At 39.4% G+C, this 15,185-nt stretch overlaps 1 protein-coding gene across 1 annotated transcript; it reads right to left on the bottom strand.

The window, feature by feature from the left end:
• Positions 1-5,075: 5,075 nt before the first annotated feature.
• On the bottom strand, positions 5,076-5,816 carry LOC117927744 (secreted RxLR effector protein 161-like). Its single transcript, XM_034847404.1, has one exon. It carries the CDS (start codon positions 5,814-5,816, stop codon positions 5,076-5,078), a length of 741 nt encoding a protein of 246 aa, XP_034703295.1.
• Between the last annotated feature and the right edge of the window lie 9,369 nt (positions 5,817-15,185).

Here is a 15,185-nt window from a genome sequence, read left to right as displayed (position 1 = left end):
GGGCACTACTGTACAAAAGTTTAGTTGTTGGGTCTTTTTCTATAGTCAGATCAGGGTAGCAGCAGCTGCCACGATTGTCACAGGACGGTCAAGGGAATCAACCATCTCATATATTTATCGTTTAGCTTTCCTTGATATGCAAGTATACCAACCCTACTTCCATTTCAGATCTGCATTATAAATAGAGAAGCATATGTTAGCCTAATATTTCATCAAATATCACACACTTCCTCTCTTTTCTAGTTATTTGATCAGGCAAATTAAGAAGGTTAAAAATGGTGTTCTCAGCCATACTAAGTTGCTTTGTGACAGAGATGCAGATATGAATAATATTGCATGCTTTGTTATTGATATTATCGAATATTTATAGAGTACATAATATCAGTTTGAAACAAAGGAAACAAACTATTCCTAAAATACAGTAACAAAAATTCAAACTTATTCAAATACAAATCAAATCAAAGTAGTTACAAAGTTACAACAATATTGACCATATCTGCTGTTACGCCCCCTCAAGTTGGAGTTCGGGAGAGAAGTCCAATCTTGGCCTTTAGAAGAAGAAACCGAGGTTGGGGAAGTGGTTTGGTAAGAGCATCAGCGAGTTGATCAGCAGAGGCAACATGAGCAACTCGAAGAGAACCACGTTGAACTTGATCACGAATGAAATGAAAATCAATGGCTACATGTTTCATTTTGGAAAGGAAGAGTGGATTGGAACAAAGCTGAGTAGCGCCAACATTATCACAATAAACAACAGGACTTGTAGAGAGAGAGATACCAAGATCATGTAATAAGAGGCAAATCCAGTTAAGTTCTGCTGTGGTGGCAGCAACAGAGCGATACTCTGCTTCAGTAGAGGAACGAGCAATCGTGCGTTGCTTCTTTGAACTCCAAGAAATGGCATTTCGACCAAGATAAACAATGTGAGCACTTGTGGAGGAAAAATCATCTTGATTACCAACCCAATCAGCATCAGAAAATGCATGTAAAGTTAAAGGAGAATTTTTAAATAGCTGAAGACCATCATCTATAGTGTCGCAAAGTTAACGAAGGAGTCGCTTAACAAGAGCCCAGTGTTCAGATGTAGGCCTATGCATAAATTGAGACAACTTATTGACCGCAAATGCAATATCAGGATGAGTAAGGAGGAGATATTGAAGACTCCCAAGTACTGCCCGAAATTCAGTAGGATTGGAAAGAGCAGTGCCAGAATGCAGTGTTAGACTGGAGGAACCTGTCGGGAGAGGAGTGGCCACTGGTTTAGCTTGAGTCATATTAGTTCAAGCAAGGATATCCAGCAGATAACGGTGTTGAGAGAGGAAGAGACCGTTGGTGTTGGGAACAACTTCCACACCAAGAAAATAAGATAGCAAACCAAGATCTTTGAGAGAAAATCTGTTAGCTAAAAGGTTAACAAACCAGTCCACCAAAGAAGTACTATGTCCAGTAATAATCAAGTCATCCACATACACAAGTAGATAGAGTAGATGCCCATTAGAGTGAAGAACAAATAATGAAGTATCAGCATGAGAGTTCCGAAAGCCAGAGTGGAGTAAAAAAGTACGAAGTTCTTGATACCAGGCGCGAGGAGCTTGTTTTAAGCCATAAATTGCTTTGGTGAGTTTGCACACATGGGATGGATGATCTTTATCAAGAAAACCTTGTGGTTGAGCCATGTAGACAGTTTCAAAGAGGTGACCTTGTAGGAATGCATTATTAACATCAAGTTGGCGAAGCTTCCATCCTTGACTCACAGCTAGGCTTAGAACAAGATGAATAGTTGTGGGTTTAACAACAGGACTAAAAGTATCATGATAATCGACTCCCGGACGTTGATGAAAGCCTTTGGCAACCAAGCGAGCTTTAAACCTGTCAACAGAACCATCAGAGTGTCGTTTAATACGAAAAATCCATTTACAACCAACAACATTGTGACTAGGATCAGCAGGTACGAGCTCCCAAGTCCCATTCCGAACAAGAGCATCATATTCTTCAGACATGGCCCGACGCCATTGTGGATCTTTGAGAGCTTGGGTCACTGTGGTTGGTTCAAGGGCAATTGGTGTTGAGAGTTGTGTATGGAGGGTTAACTTTTGGATTGGTTTATGGATATTATTCTTAGCTCGGGTGGTCATAGGGTGAGAAGGAGGTGGGGGGTTCAATGGAGGAGGATGGGAATTTTGGTGTGAATGAGGAGAGGTTAAAGTGGGTGTGGGTAAGGGTGGGTTAGGAGTGGGAGATGGAATAGGTGAGGGCATGGATATGGTGGAGGGTGATAGAACTTCACATGGGGACTGCTGAGGAGCCTCTACTTCAGTTGACGTATTGAGTGGTGATACTGAGGGATTAGTGGTGACACAAAGTTGCGGTGGAATCCAAGAGTTAATGGTGTTGGGTTGGGAACAATCAGACTTCTGAGTAAGAGAAGTGAAGGGAAACAAGGATTCAACAAACTTGACATGCCTAGATACATATATTTTTGACGTGGAAGGATCAAGACAATAGTAGGCACTTTGAGTTAAAGAGTATCCAAGAAAGATACAAGGTTTGGAGCGTGATTCAAGTTTGTGAGAGGTGTATGGTCTAAGCCAAGGGTAACAAAGACAACCAAAGACTCGTAGTTTGGAGTAATTGGGAGCAAAACCAAAAATTTTTTCATAAGGAGAGGAGAGACTGAGGGACGGAATTGGCATGCGATTGATTAAATATACAGCAGTGGCAAAAGCATGAGGCCAATAAACTGTAGGAAGTGATGCATGAGTGAGTAATGCTAAACCTGTTTCGACTATGTGAAGGTGACGGTGTTCAGAAAACCCATTGTGTTCAGGGGTGTGAGGTGGTGTAGTCTTATGAGATATACCATTTGTGGCCAGAAATGTAGCAAGAGATATGTATTCACCACCATTATCAGAGTAAAGAGTTTTGATGTTTGTATCAAAATATTTTTCAACAATGGCTTTGAATCTAATGAAAACATCTTTAACTTCTGATTTTTGTTTGAGAGGGTAAAACCACATATATTTTGTGAAGTGATCGATGAAGATGACATAGTAGTGAAAGCCATCAGGAGAAATTATTGGGGAAGTCCAAACATCAGAAAATACTATTTCAAGCGGTTGAAAGGAGACAATGGTCGAAGTGGAAAAAGACAATTTGTGGCTTTTATTGGAAAGACAGGCATTACATGAATACTCAGACGACAAAGTTGAGGATAAACCTAATTTATTATTGGAAATAATGTGTTTTAGAATTGGAAATGCTGGATGTCCCAACCGATGATGCCACTCAAATGACGAAGCTTTGAGACTCGAGAAAGTGAGCAATGGAGAAGATATAGGCCACTCATATACTCCATCTTTAGTGGAGCCCCTCAGAAGTGTTGTCCCTGTGTGAAGGTCCTTCACAAGAAAAGAAGATGGTAAGAATTCGATGGAAACATTATTTGATATACAGAATTGAGAAATGGAAATTAAATTATTTTTCATGCTGGGAACACAAAGAACATTGTTTAAGTGAAAAATTGTTTGAGGAGTTTTGAGTGAAGTGGAACCAGTATGAGTAATGGGAAGACCCGAGCCATCGCCGATCATAATGTCGTCGGTGCCAATGTATGGAGCATGAAGTGACAGGTTACTCAAGTCGGAAGTAACGTGGTGAGAAGCACCACTATCCAAGAGCCACGAAGTATTGGAAGCAGTGTTTGCAGCAAAATGAGCCCGGGGCTGCCATGAAGTGGCGGTGTTAGGCTGTGGGACATTCGGAAGAAGCGGAGGTTGATTTGGAACAAGATGAAATGATGGACACCGCTTCGCCGTGTGACCTTGAATGCCACAGATTTGACAGTAACCAAGATAAGGTCGTGGAGGAGGTCGATTTCCCAGAGGAGTGGATCCAACGGTGGTTGGTGTAGGAGAAGAATCCATTGATTGTTGTGATTGGCGCCAACCTGTATTGCTGTTGTGATTGTTTGATGAGGGACGCCGACCTGGTGCATTCCTATTGCCACTGTGTCGATGTGCTATATTAGCTGAGGCAGGAAAGTAAACTGGATCTGGTTTTCCAGCTTGAAGAGAAGCTTCAAAGTTCAACAACTTCTCGTGAAGTTCATCGAAAGAGATGGAAGAATCACGAGCCTGAACAGCCCGTACCAATTCCTTGTAATCATCTCCGAGGTTGTCTAGAATTTTATCAGTCAGATCATCTTCATCCAGCGGTGCTCTAAGAATGGCGAGTTCATCAGCACGGGATTTGATTGCTTGTAAATACTTAGAGATGCTTTGTGACCCTTTGGTTATGTGTTTGAGATGTGTCTTTATTTGCTTGATGTGTCCGCGAGACGGTTTGGCATAGGTGTTGGCTAAAATGGTCCAAGCTTCTCGTGAAGTTGTAGCTTGAGCAATGAACGGAATAATGGTGGGAGATAGGGAGTCAATAAGTGCATTGAGAATTAATTGATCCTGTCGGATCCAAACGATATGGGCTGGATTTGGTATTGTGGCACCGTTATGAGAGATGGTGCGTGATGGACATGGCGTTGATCCATCAATGTAGCCAAGGAGGTCATAACCTATGAACAACGTCTGAAACTGGAGTTTCCATGACACGTAGTTGTTGGCAGTGAGTTTGAGGGGAGCTTGAGCTGTAATATTAATGGTGATCAGTGTGTGATGGGGATCATTGGTATTATGGATGGTGGCAGAGTTGGTTGTCATGTTGACAGCTTATAGAGGAGAAAAAGAAGAAATAAAAAAAAAAAATGAGGAAGAGACTGTTGGTTCTCTTAAAGCCAGTAACAAAATTGAAACTCAAAACAAACACAGAGGATTTTTGCGATGCTTAAAACTTACTTGCATCATTTTCTGGTTTTTCTCATTATATAAGCAAATACAAAATCATAACTGCACCACTAACATTACAGCCCACGTTTTCTAAAAATAAAACTGCTCAAAAATAAATGCTACCCTAATTTTAGTAACTGCTGAACCTAACTCCTAACTGCCTAACAATATGCATAACGTGCAAGCCATACATAGACAACTCCTGGAGACAACTAGATTAACTCATCAATCTCCTCCTTAAGCTTGTTGTCCTCCACTGACGATCCGCACACCAATTTTCTCTCTCATCTCCAAAAACTTCAATCTTGTAAGTGACTTTGTCAGAATATCAGCACGCTGATCTTCTGTGCAAACATGTTGAATTTCAATCATTCCTGATTCAACACAATCTCTAATGTAGTGGAATCGGGTATCGATGTGTTTGCTCCTCTCATGGTAAACTGAATTCTTGCTTAACGCAATTGCGGACTGATTATCAATCTTCAGAAACACTTTCTTAACCTCGGTTTTTAACAACTCTACCAACAATCGTCCCAGCCATACTCCTTGACATGCTGCTGCACAGGCAGCGATATACTCTGCTTCACAGGAAGATAACGCAACCACTTTTTGTTTTTGTGAACACCAACTAATAGGATTTGACCCAAGGAAAAATATTAAACCTGAGGTGCTTTTCCTATCATTAGTATCACCAGCTAGATCACTATCAGAGTAGCTGATCAGCTTCAAGCTTCCTTCCTTCTTTTCATAAACGCAACCGAGGTTTAAAGTTCCTTTCACGTACCGCAGTATGTGCTTCACCGCGGCCATGTGCTCTGTTGTGGGCTTCTCCATGTATCTACTCACCATGCCGACAGAGAATGCCAAATCTGGGCGCGTGTGCAGTATGTATCTTAAGCTGCCAACAATACTTCGGTACAGAGTTGTGTCTACAGGTGGACTTGTGCTTTCCTTGCTCAGTTTCAGACGAGGTTCCATCGGGATTTGCGAAGGGTTGCAATCTTTCATGCCGCATTTATCTAAAACCTTCCTTGCATATGCCGACTGGTTGAGTGTAATCCTTTGAGAATTCTGACAGACTTCAATTCCCAGATAGTAACTTAGTAACCCAAGGTCACTCATGCTAAACAATTTTTCCATCTATGATTTGAACTTGTCTATGTCTTGAATATACTCTCCAGTGATGATTAAATCATCCACGTAGACTCCAACAATTAAATTCCCTTTACCTTGATTTCTCATGTACACGGCATGTTCTAAAGAACACCTCTCAAAACCGAGTGTCCTCAATGACTTTTCCAGTTTTGAGTTCCAGGCTCTAGGTGCTTGTTGCAAACCGTACAATGCCTTGTGCAGTTTCAATACCTTGTGCTCTTCTCCTTTTATTTCAAATCCCGGCGGTTGAATTACATACACTTCTTCTTCCAACTCACCGTTGAGGAAGGCTGACTTTACATCCATATGATGCACCTCCCATCCTTCATGTGCCGCAATAGAGATCAGCAAACGTACCGTCTCTAGCCGAGCAACAAGGGCAAAAACTTCATCAAAGTCTATGCCTTGTCGCTGAACGTACCCCTTTGCCACTAGTCTCGCCTTGTGCTTCACGATTCTGCCTTGAGTGTCCTTCTTTAGTTTGTAAACCCACTTTAGACCTATAGGTTTGTGGCTGTCGGGTAATGGGACGAGCTTCCAAGTTTCATTCCTTCAAATGGAAGAAATTTCCTCCTCCATTGCTTTTCTCCACATCGGGTCTGCCTTAGCTTCTTCGAGAGTTGATGGCTCCTCCTCTCCTAGCAAACACAGTCCCGAATACTCCAGTTCTATTGGGAAGGTTTTATCATAAAGGCTTTTGATGTCACGCTTACCCCGTGGTCCTTCTGATGAACTCTCATCAGATGTTGTGGGCTGCACTTCTTCTGTTGAGGCCGCACCTTCAAAAGCATCAAAAGTTGCATCTGGAGTGTGTGGTGTCAATGAATCGGGGTCTGAAACAGATGTTCTGGATCTCATGTTCATCACTGGTGAAGCATACTGGTATCGGTTACCAGTTTGTTCCTGTGTCGGTTGTGGGAAATCCATACCAGAATCGCTGACCGCTACTTTATCTTCCTGATTTGTCGTATCAGATGCGCCTGCTATGGTAAAATAGTGTGCTGTAAGAGTGTTCCCTGTTGATCCTGTACCTGTTACTGGAGAGTTGCTCCACTCCCACTTCTTCTCCTCCTCGAACACTGCATCTCGTGTCACCACAACTCGTCTTGTCGCTGGGTCGAACATTCGATAGCCTTTCGTATTCATATCATAACCAATGAACACCATTTGCTTGCTACGATCAGCCAACTTCGGAATGTGCGGTGTAACTACTTTTACATGTGCAAGGCATCCGAAAATACGAAAATGATCGACACTTGGCTTGCGGTCATAGTATGCTTCATAGGGAGTTTTGCCGACGACGCTCTTTGTTGGTGCTCTATTTAAGAGATATACAGCAGTTGATACCGCTTCTCCCCAAAATCCACCTGGGACTCCCATGCTTTTCAACAAGCTCCTTGCCATGCCGACCACCGTCTGATTTCTTCGTTCAACAACTCCGTTCTGCTGAGGAGAATAAGGCGCCGTGAGATAACGCTTAATTCCCAACAGCTCACAGTAAGTCTCGAACTCATTTGAGGTGAATTCGCCGCCACGATCAGTGCGCAAAGCTTTCAGCTTACTGTTTTTCTCCATTTCGGCTGCAGCTTTGACCTTCTTAAATGCCTCAAATGCTTCGTCTTTGTCTCGGATCAGCACCTGCCACATAAATCTTGTACAATCGTCAACCAACAACAAGAAATAGCGCTTCCCTCCGTGAGTAGCAGGGGTAATTGGGCCGCATAAATCTCCATGCCACAGGTCAAGAGGTGATTCTGCTCGGAAGTTTGCCACTGCCAGAAAAGGATTTCGGTGTTGCTTTCCAATCAAACAACCATCACAGATGCGGTCCTCATGCTCGATTATGGGCAAGCCGTGCACCATCTGTTTCTGACTTAGAGACTTCAAGGCATGAAAATTCACATGCCCGTATCTTGCATGCCATCGCCACGCTTCTTCTTTGCTCCTTACCAGAAAGCATTCGGGTAGAGCTGGTGCTATGTTAAACATATATAACCGGTTGCTTGACCTGTTCACTTTTGCTAGTAGCCTTTGTGATCTGTCCAAAATAGTCATAACACCTCCTTCAACCACAACCTTGCATCCGTTCTCATCTAACTGGCCAAGGCTTATTATGTTGCTCTTCAACATCGGGATGTAGTAGACATTAGTAAGTATTCGATGTTCACCTGTGACGCTTTCAAACAAAACCGAACCTCTTCCTTGGATTTTTACAGTCGAGCCATCCCCAAATTTGACTGACCCTTTAATGGTCGTGTCAATTTCAGCAAATTTTTCGATACAACCGGTCATGTGGTTACTTGCGCCGGTATCTAAATACCAAGCCTTCTCTCGGGTGCTTTGAATCTTTGGCACCACCTTGTCTTCGTGCAGTAACACATGCTCGTTCTGTATTGCGTGGCTGAGAACACAAGTTTCGGCCATCAGCAGTGCCGGTTCATCATCGGTTTGTGTTGTAACAAGATTGGCCCTCTCTCTTCGGTTTGGCTTGGGACAATCTTTTGCGAAGTGTCCATATTCATTACAATTGAAACACTTAACCTTGGATTTGTCGAAGTTGCGTGGCTTTCGGTCTTCGTTAGTGCGTTCACCATTTCCTCGACCTCCACCATATCCACGCCCACGACCACGTCCTCTCCCGTGACGTCCTCCTCTTTTGTTGTTGCTGAAACCTTCATCTCTCTTTGCTTTTGGGATTCTTGCCTCCCACTCGGCCTGGGTAACGAGTAACTGTTCTCCACTGCCCTTTGAGTGCAGTCGCCCTTTAAGTCCTTCCTCGAAGGTTCTGAGACGGCCAACCGCCTCTGAAACCGACATGTTCTCAATATCGCCAAACTGCTCGATCGTTCCGATAATTTGGAGAAATCTATCTGGAACTGCACTGAACAGTTTTTCAACAACTTCGCTGTCGTCGAGCTTCGTGCCCAGCGAACGGATCTCACCCACCAGAGTGGTAAGCTTCATGGAAAACTCGTTTATTGTTTCTGAATCCTCCATGTGTAACTTGTTCAGTTGCCGTTTCAGCACCTGTACGCGTGCCTTCTTGACGCGATCTTCACCAACTCGCATCTCCCTGAGTGCGTCCCAAGCCTCCTTGGCCGTCTGCTTCTCCGCGATTGCCATCATCACATCATCTGGCACAGCTTGAGAAATGGCCACCATGGCGCCTTGATCTTTGTCAGCGTCTGTGTCTCCACCTTCGATCACTGACCATACTCCTAGCGAACGCAAGATTATCTTCATCTTGACAGCCCATATGCCGTAGTTCGTTTCGCTTAACGTTGGATATTGGATCGGGATTGAGGCTCCTCTTGCCGTCGGTTTGACGACTGCAAGCGTCTTAGATGGATCTCCTTCGTCACCGGCCATTGCTTTGACAACTTGGCTCTGATACCAAATGTTGGTTCTCTTAAAGCCAGTAACAAAATTGAAACTCAAAACAAACACAGAGGATTTTTGCGATGCTTAAAACTTACTTGCATCATTTTCTGGTTTTTCTCATTATATAAGCAAATACAAAATCATAACTGCACCACTAACATTACAGCCCACGTTTTCTAAAAATAAAACTGCTCAAAAATAAATGCTACCCTAATTTTAGTAACTGCTGAACCTAACTCCTAACTGCCTAACAATATGCATAACGTGCAAGCCATACATAGACAACTCCTGGAGACAACTAGATTAACTCATCAGAGACTGGAGTTAAGATTGCTCTGATACCATGACAGAGATGCAGATATGAATAATATTGCATGCTTTGTTATTGATATTATCGAATATTTATAGAGTACATAATATCAGTTTGAAACAAAGGAAACAAACTATTCCTAAAATACAGTAACAGAAATTCAAACTTATTCAAATACAAATCAAATCAAAGTAGTTACAAAGTTACAACAATATTGACCATATCTGCTGTTACTTTGTTCCATCATCTTCCTCGTCCCGAGTCTACAATGATGCTGGTGGGTCTAGTGTGAAGGGACCTAAGAGCAAGTCATCGAAATCTTCATCAAGAGCTCCGATTCCGGTCTCTTACTTCCCCGTTAACTCCTACCTCTCTCGCATGTAGTGATTAATTTCACTGCAAGGTGGAGTTAGAATTTGAAGAATATGAATGGATCATTGATTCAGTCTAGGTATTATATGATGGGGTTCTTCATCATGCAGTCGCTCAAGGAGTGATGACGGAGTTGGTTTTCATGTACAGTTTGATTTGCAATAATTTGATTGAAGAATATTGTATTAGATCTTCATCTTGTTAATTTCCTCCAACTGCATGCAATAAACAGTTCTTTTTAATAGAAAGTTGGGTACGAGGATACCATGAAATTACCTGCAACCAAATAAGACATCAGCCCCTACTATGAAAATTGAGAAACAACAAAAAAGTTCAGTTGGGGTTTCCATTGGAAAGAATCGGTACTTGAAATATTGGCAATCAGTGATTACCATATGTATAACTGCTAAGTAAACCCTAGAATCAGTTAGGGTTTACCATCATCGAAGACAAAGGTTGTTCGTATCATATAATCAGTAAGGGAAGAAGTCTTAAAAAATCCAAAGGAAACTGAACCTACGATTTTGGAGAAATTAGGGTGTAATTTGATCCACAAGGTGACGACTAATGACTAGATATGCATGGTGGGATTTGTCCATGATGATAGAAGGCTATTATTCTTTTATGCAAGCACTAAAAGAAAAAGGAAAAATTAAGCCGCCTTGCTTTGTCCTTTCATCCGCCCAAAAGTCTGCAATATGCACCTCAAATCAAACCTAAGAGTATCAATGACTCTCTTTCTCTCCATCCATTAAAAAGTATTAATTTCAAACTTGTGATATCTCACATGCCGTAGGAAATAATAGCCTAATTTTATATATGTATAGGTTTTTTAATTTTGTAGATGTACTTTAAAGTTATGAGTGTCTATTGGACTTAGAATTGATAATATCTACGTGAGAAAGAGTAAATCATTACAAATGATATTAAAATTGATCATCGATCTTAATATGAGAGTTTATTTGACCCTGCAAGGGATCTTTTTATTTCTGCGATCTTATGAGATACAACGAAGATATTGTGTATTTATATGAGGGTGCATTATATATGTATTGATTCTTCTTCTTCTTATAAATAACTTTTAAAGTTGTGAGTGCCTATGAGAGCCAAAGCGGATTAGTACAAATATTTATATAGACTTACATTTAAATCTAATAAAATATTATTTGTTATATTAAAATAAATTGTTGTTTTTTAAATGAATTGGAAATATTTTGAAGTGTTTGTTTATAAAGAATTTTGATAAATAATTGAAGATATGAAGATTAATTGTAGGGGACTCCTGACATGTGTTCAACATTTCAAATATTGGCGAGTACCTAACATATTTATTTGATCTTATTCCAAAGGAGACTTTAGCTAGTATGCTTTAATTTTCTTAATAGTTTTGGTCCCACCCTCAATTTGTTTGTTCCCTAGAGCTTCATATATATATTTGACATGACTTTTCTTCAGACTTGGACGCGCTATATATATATTTGACTTGTCAAAATTTGAAAGGTAATATAATTTGACATGACTTTTCTTCAGACTTGGACGCTACATCCCCCCTGTACAAAAGTTTTGACTGTTAATTTGGTTTTTTTCTGTAGTCAGATTAAGCCGGCAGCAGCTGGCACGATTGTCACAGGAAGCGCAAGGGAATTTTCCATCTCATACATTAATCATTTAGTTTTCCTTGCTATGCAAGTAAATCAACCCTACTTCCATTTCATATCTGCATTATAAATATAGAAGCATATGTTAGTCTAATATTTCATCAAATGTCACACACTTCCTCTCATTTCTAGTTTTCTCAGGCAAATTAAGAAGGGTTAAAAATGGTCTTCTCAGCCATATTAAGTTGCTTTGTGCCATCATCTTCCTCGTCCCGAGTCTTCAATGATGCTGGTGGGTCTAGTGTGAAGGAAACTAAGAGCAAGTCATCGAAATCTTCATCAAGAGCTCCGATCCCGGTCTCTTACTTCCCTGTTAACTCCTACCTCTCTCGCTTGTAGTGATTAATTTCATGGCAAGGTGGAGTTAGAATTTGAAGAATATCAATCGATTATTGATTCAGTTTATGTATTATATGATGGGGTTCGTCATCATGCAGTTGCTTGAGGAGTGATGATGGAGTTTGTTTTAATGTACAGTTTGATGATTAATTTGCAATAATTTGATTGAAGAATATTGTATTAGCTAGATCTTCATCTTGTTAATTTCCTCCAACTGCATGCAATGAAACATCTGTTTGATGATACCATGGAATTACCTGCAAATAAATAGGACATCAATTCCAATTCTGAAAATTCAGAAACAACAAAAAATTAAGTTCAGTTGGGGATTCCATTGCAAATTAAGAATCGGTACTTGAAATGGAAATAAGTGATAACCATATGGATAACAGCTAATAAAACCCCAGAATCAATTAGGGTTTATCATCATATATTAAGCAAAAACTACGTGCATTATACAGATGATGATTGGTAAAGGAAGTAGTCTTAAAAATGAATGCCAACGGAAAAATTAGGGTGAAATTTGATCAACAGAGTGATGATTAGGTATGCATGATGGGATTTGGCCAATCCGTCCATGATGATAAAAGCCTATTATTCTTGTAAACATGTACTAAAAGAAAAAGGAAAAATTAGGCCCTCCTACTTTGCCTTTTCATCCTCGAAAAAGTCTCCACTATGCACCTCAAATCAAACCTAAGAATCTCTATCACTCTCTTTCTGTCCATTGGTTAAGAAGTACTAATTTCAATATTGTGATATCTCACAAGTATAGGAAAAAAGTTTTTAATACTATATATACATAAACTGCTTTTAATCTAATAAAGTCATGAGTATCTATCATACTAAGAATAAACAATATCCATGTGGGAAAAAAAAAGTTATTACAAATAGTATTAGAGTTTATCCTTGACTTCGTTGTAGAAGTTTGTTTGATCTCATGAGGGGTATCTGTTTCTTTAATCCCACAATCCTACGAAAAATGGTTAAGATGTTGTGTTTGTAAGAGAGTTTATTCACGTATTGATTCCTCTTAACCTAATACACGTCTTATAAAGTTGTTAGTATGTATTAAACTTAGAATATGTACTCATAGTAGGTCATTACAAATATTTGTGCAGACTTACATTTAAATCTAATAAAATAGTGTCACAAAAATATTATATAAGTATGAAACACAATCTCATTTGACTATATATATATATATATATGTATGTATGTATGTATGTATGTATAGTACCGAATAATGGTTCCTTAATTTGATTATATGTCTAAAACTAGATGATTGATAAAAAAAAATACTTCGAAATGAAATTGAGGTAAAAGAAAATAATGAGAGTTATATAAAGAGTAATGCGACCTTTGACCTTATAATTAAGTGTGGTTAAATTACATTTTTTAATCCTCTTAGTATGTGAGACCCAAATTATTGAATATTTTTTTAGGTTGTTATTCAATTTATGAGAATGACAAATTTATGGCTACCAACAATGATGTTTATGATTTAAAGCTACTCATTTTGAAGAAGTCGCCTACCAATCCCTAACTAAATCAATTAGGTCTTAACTACTTTTTTCTTTAATTTTTTTTTGTAATGAGTTGGTCAACACTGAAGCCTTAATTTTATGTTTGAAAACTTTATTTTAAATAAACTTCTATTAAAAATAAGAATAATGTTAGTATATTTAATAGTTATTACTACTTTGGTCCCACTCTGGATGTGTTTGTTCTCTGAAGCTTCCCATTTTCTCTGGAAGGTAATTTTTGTCTAATGTCTTCCTATTATGATTGTATTAAGAGTCTAAGACTAGTCGGTCTAAGTTTTGGAAAGTTTTTTCAAAGACTTGGCCACCACATCCCTCCTGGACAAAAGTTTAATTTGTCAAATTAAGCAGCCAGAATTTTCTCCAGAAGCTCAAGGGAACCATCTCAAATATTATTTGGATTTCCTTTCTATGCAAGCAAATCAGCACTATAAATAGAGAAGCATCTTGGCCTAATGTTTCATCGGTCATACTTCCTCTCAATATTTTTGGTTTTCTCAGGCAAATTAAGAAGGGTGAAGAATGGGGTTCTCAGCCATACTAAGTTGCTTTGTGCCATCATCTTCCTCATCGCGAGTCTTCAATGATGCTGGTGGGTCTAGTGTGAAGGAACCTAAGAGCAAGTCATCGAAATCTTCATCAAGAGCTCCGATCCCGGTCTCTTACTTTCCCGTTAACTCCTACCTCTCTCGCTTGTAGTGATTAATTTCACTGCAAGAGTTAGAATTTGCAGAGTATCAATAGATCATTGATTCAGTCTAGGTATCATATGATGGGGTTCTTCATCATGCAGTCGCTCAAGGAGTGATGATGGAGTTGGTTTCATGTATTGTTTAATGATTGATTTGCAATAATTTAATTCAAGAATATCGTATTAGCCAGATCTTCATCTTGTTAATTTCCTCCAACTGCATGCAATGAAATAGCTGTTCGATGATACCATGGAATTACCTGCAAACAAATAAGACATCAATCCCAATTCTGAAAATTCAGAAACAACAAGAAATTAAGTTCAGTTGATGTTTCCATTGGAAATTAAGAATCGGTACTTGAAATGGCAATAAGTGATAACCATATGCATAACAGCTAATTAAACCCCAGAATCAATTAGGGTTTATCATCATATATTAAGCAAAAACTACTTACATTATACAGATGATGATCGGAAAAGGAAGTCGTCTTAAAAACCTATTATTCTTGTTTCCACATGCACTAAAGGAAAACGGAAAAATTAAGCCACCTGCTTTGCCTTTTCATTCTCCCAAAAGCCTCCAATATGCACCTCAAATCAAACCTAAGAGTCTCTGTCACTCTCTTTCTCTCCATTGGTTAAGAAGTACTAATTTCAATATTGTGAAATCTCACAAATATAGGAAAAAATTTCCTAATGCTATATATACATGAATTCCTTTAAATTTTATAAATGCATTTTGAAGTCGTGAGTACCTTTTAAACTTAGAACAAGAACAAGTTGTTATAAATAGTATTAAAGCCGATATTTGACCTTATATAAGAGTTTGTTTGATTCTATAAGGGGTATTTGATTTTTTTTTTTGTTCCACAAACTTATGAAACATAATGAAGATGT

Source organism: Vitis riparia, chromosome 13 (assembly GCF_004353265.1).
Source record: "Vitis riparia cultivar Riparia Gloire de Montpellier isolate 1030 chromosome 13, EGFV_Vit.rip_1.0, whole genome shotgun sequence".
NCBI classification, from domain to species: domain Eukaryota; kingdom Viridiplantae; phylum Streptophyta; class Magnoliopsida; order Vitales; family Vitaceae; genus Vitis; species Vitis riparia.
Note: the sequence above shows the minus strand (reverse complement) of the source record. Positions and strands in the feature narration are given on the sequence as shown.

Coding starts and splice junctions, on each gene's coding strand:
- LOC117927744 (XM_034847404.1), bottom strand. CDS start 5,816: ATGGAACCTCGTCTGAAACTGAGCAAGGAAAGCACAAGTCCACCTGTA.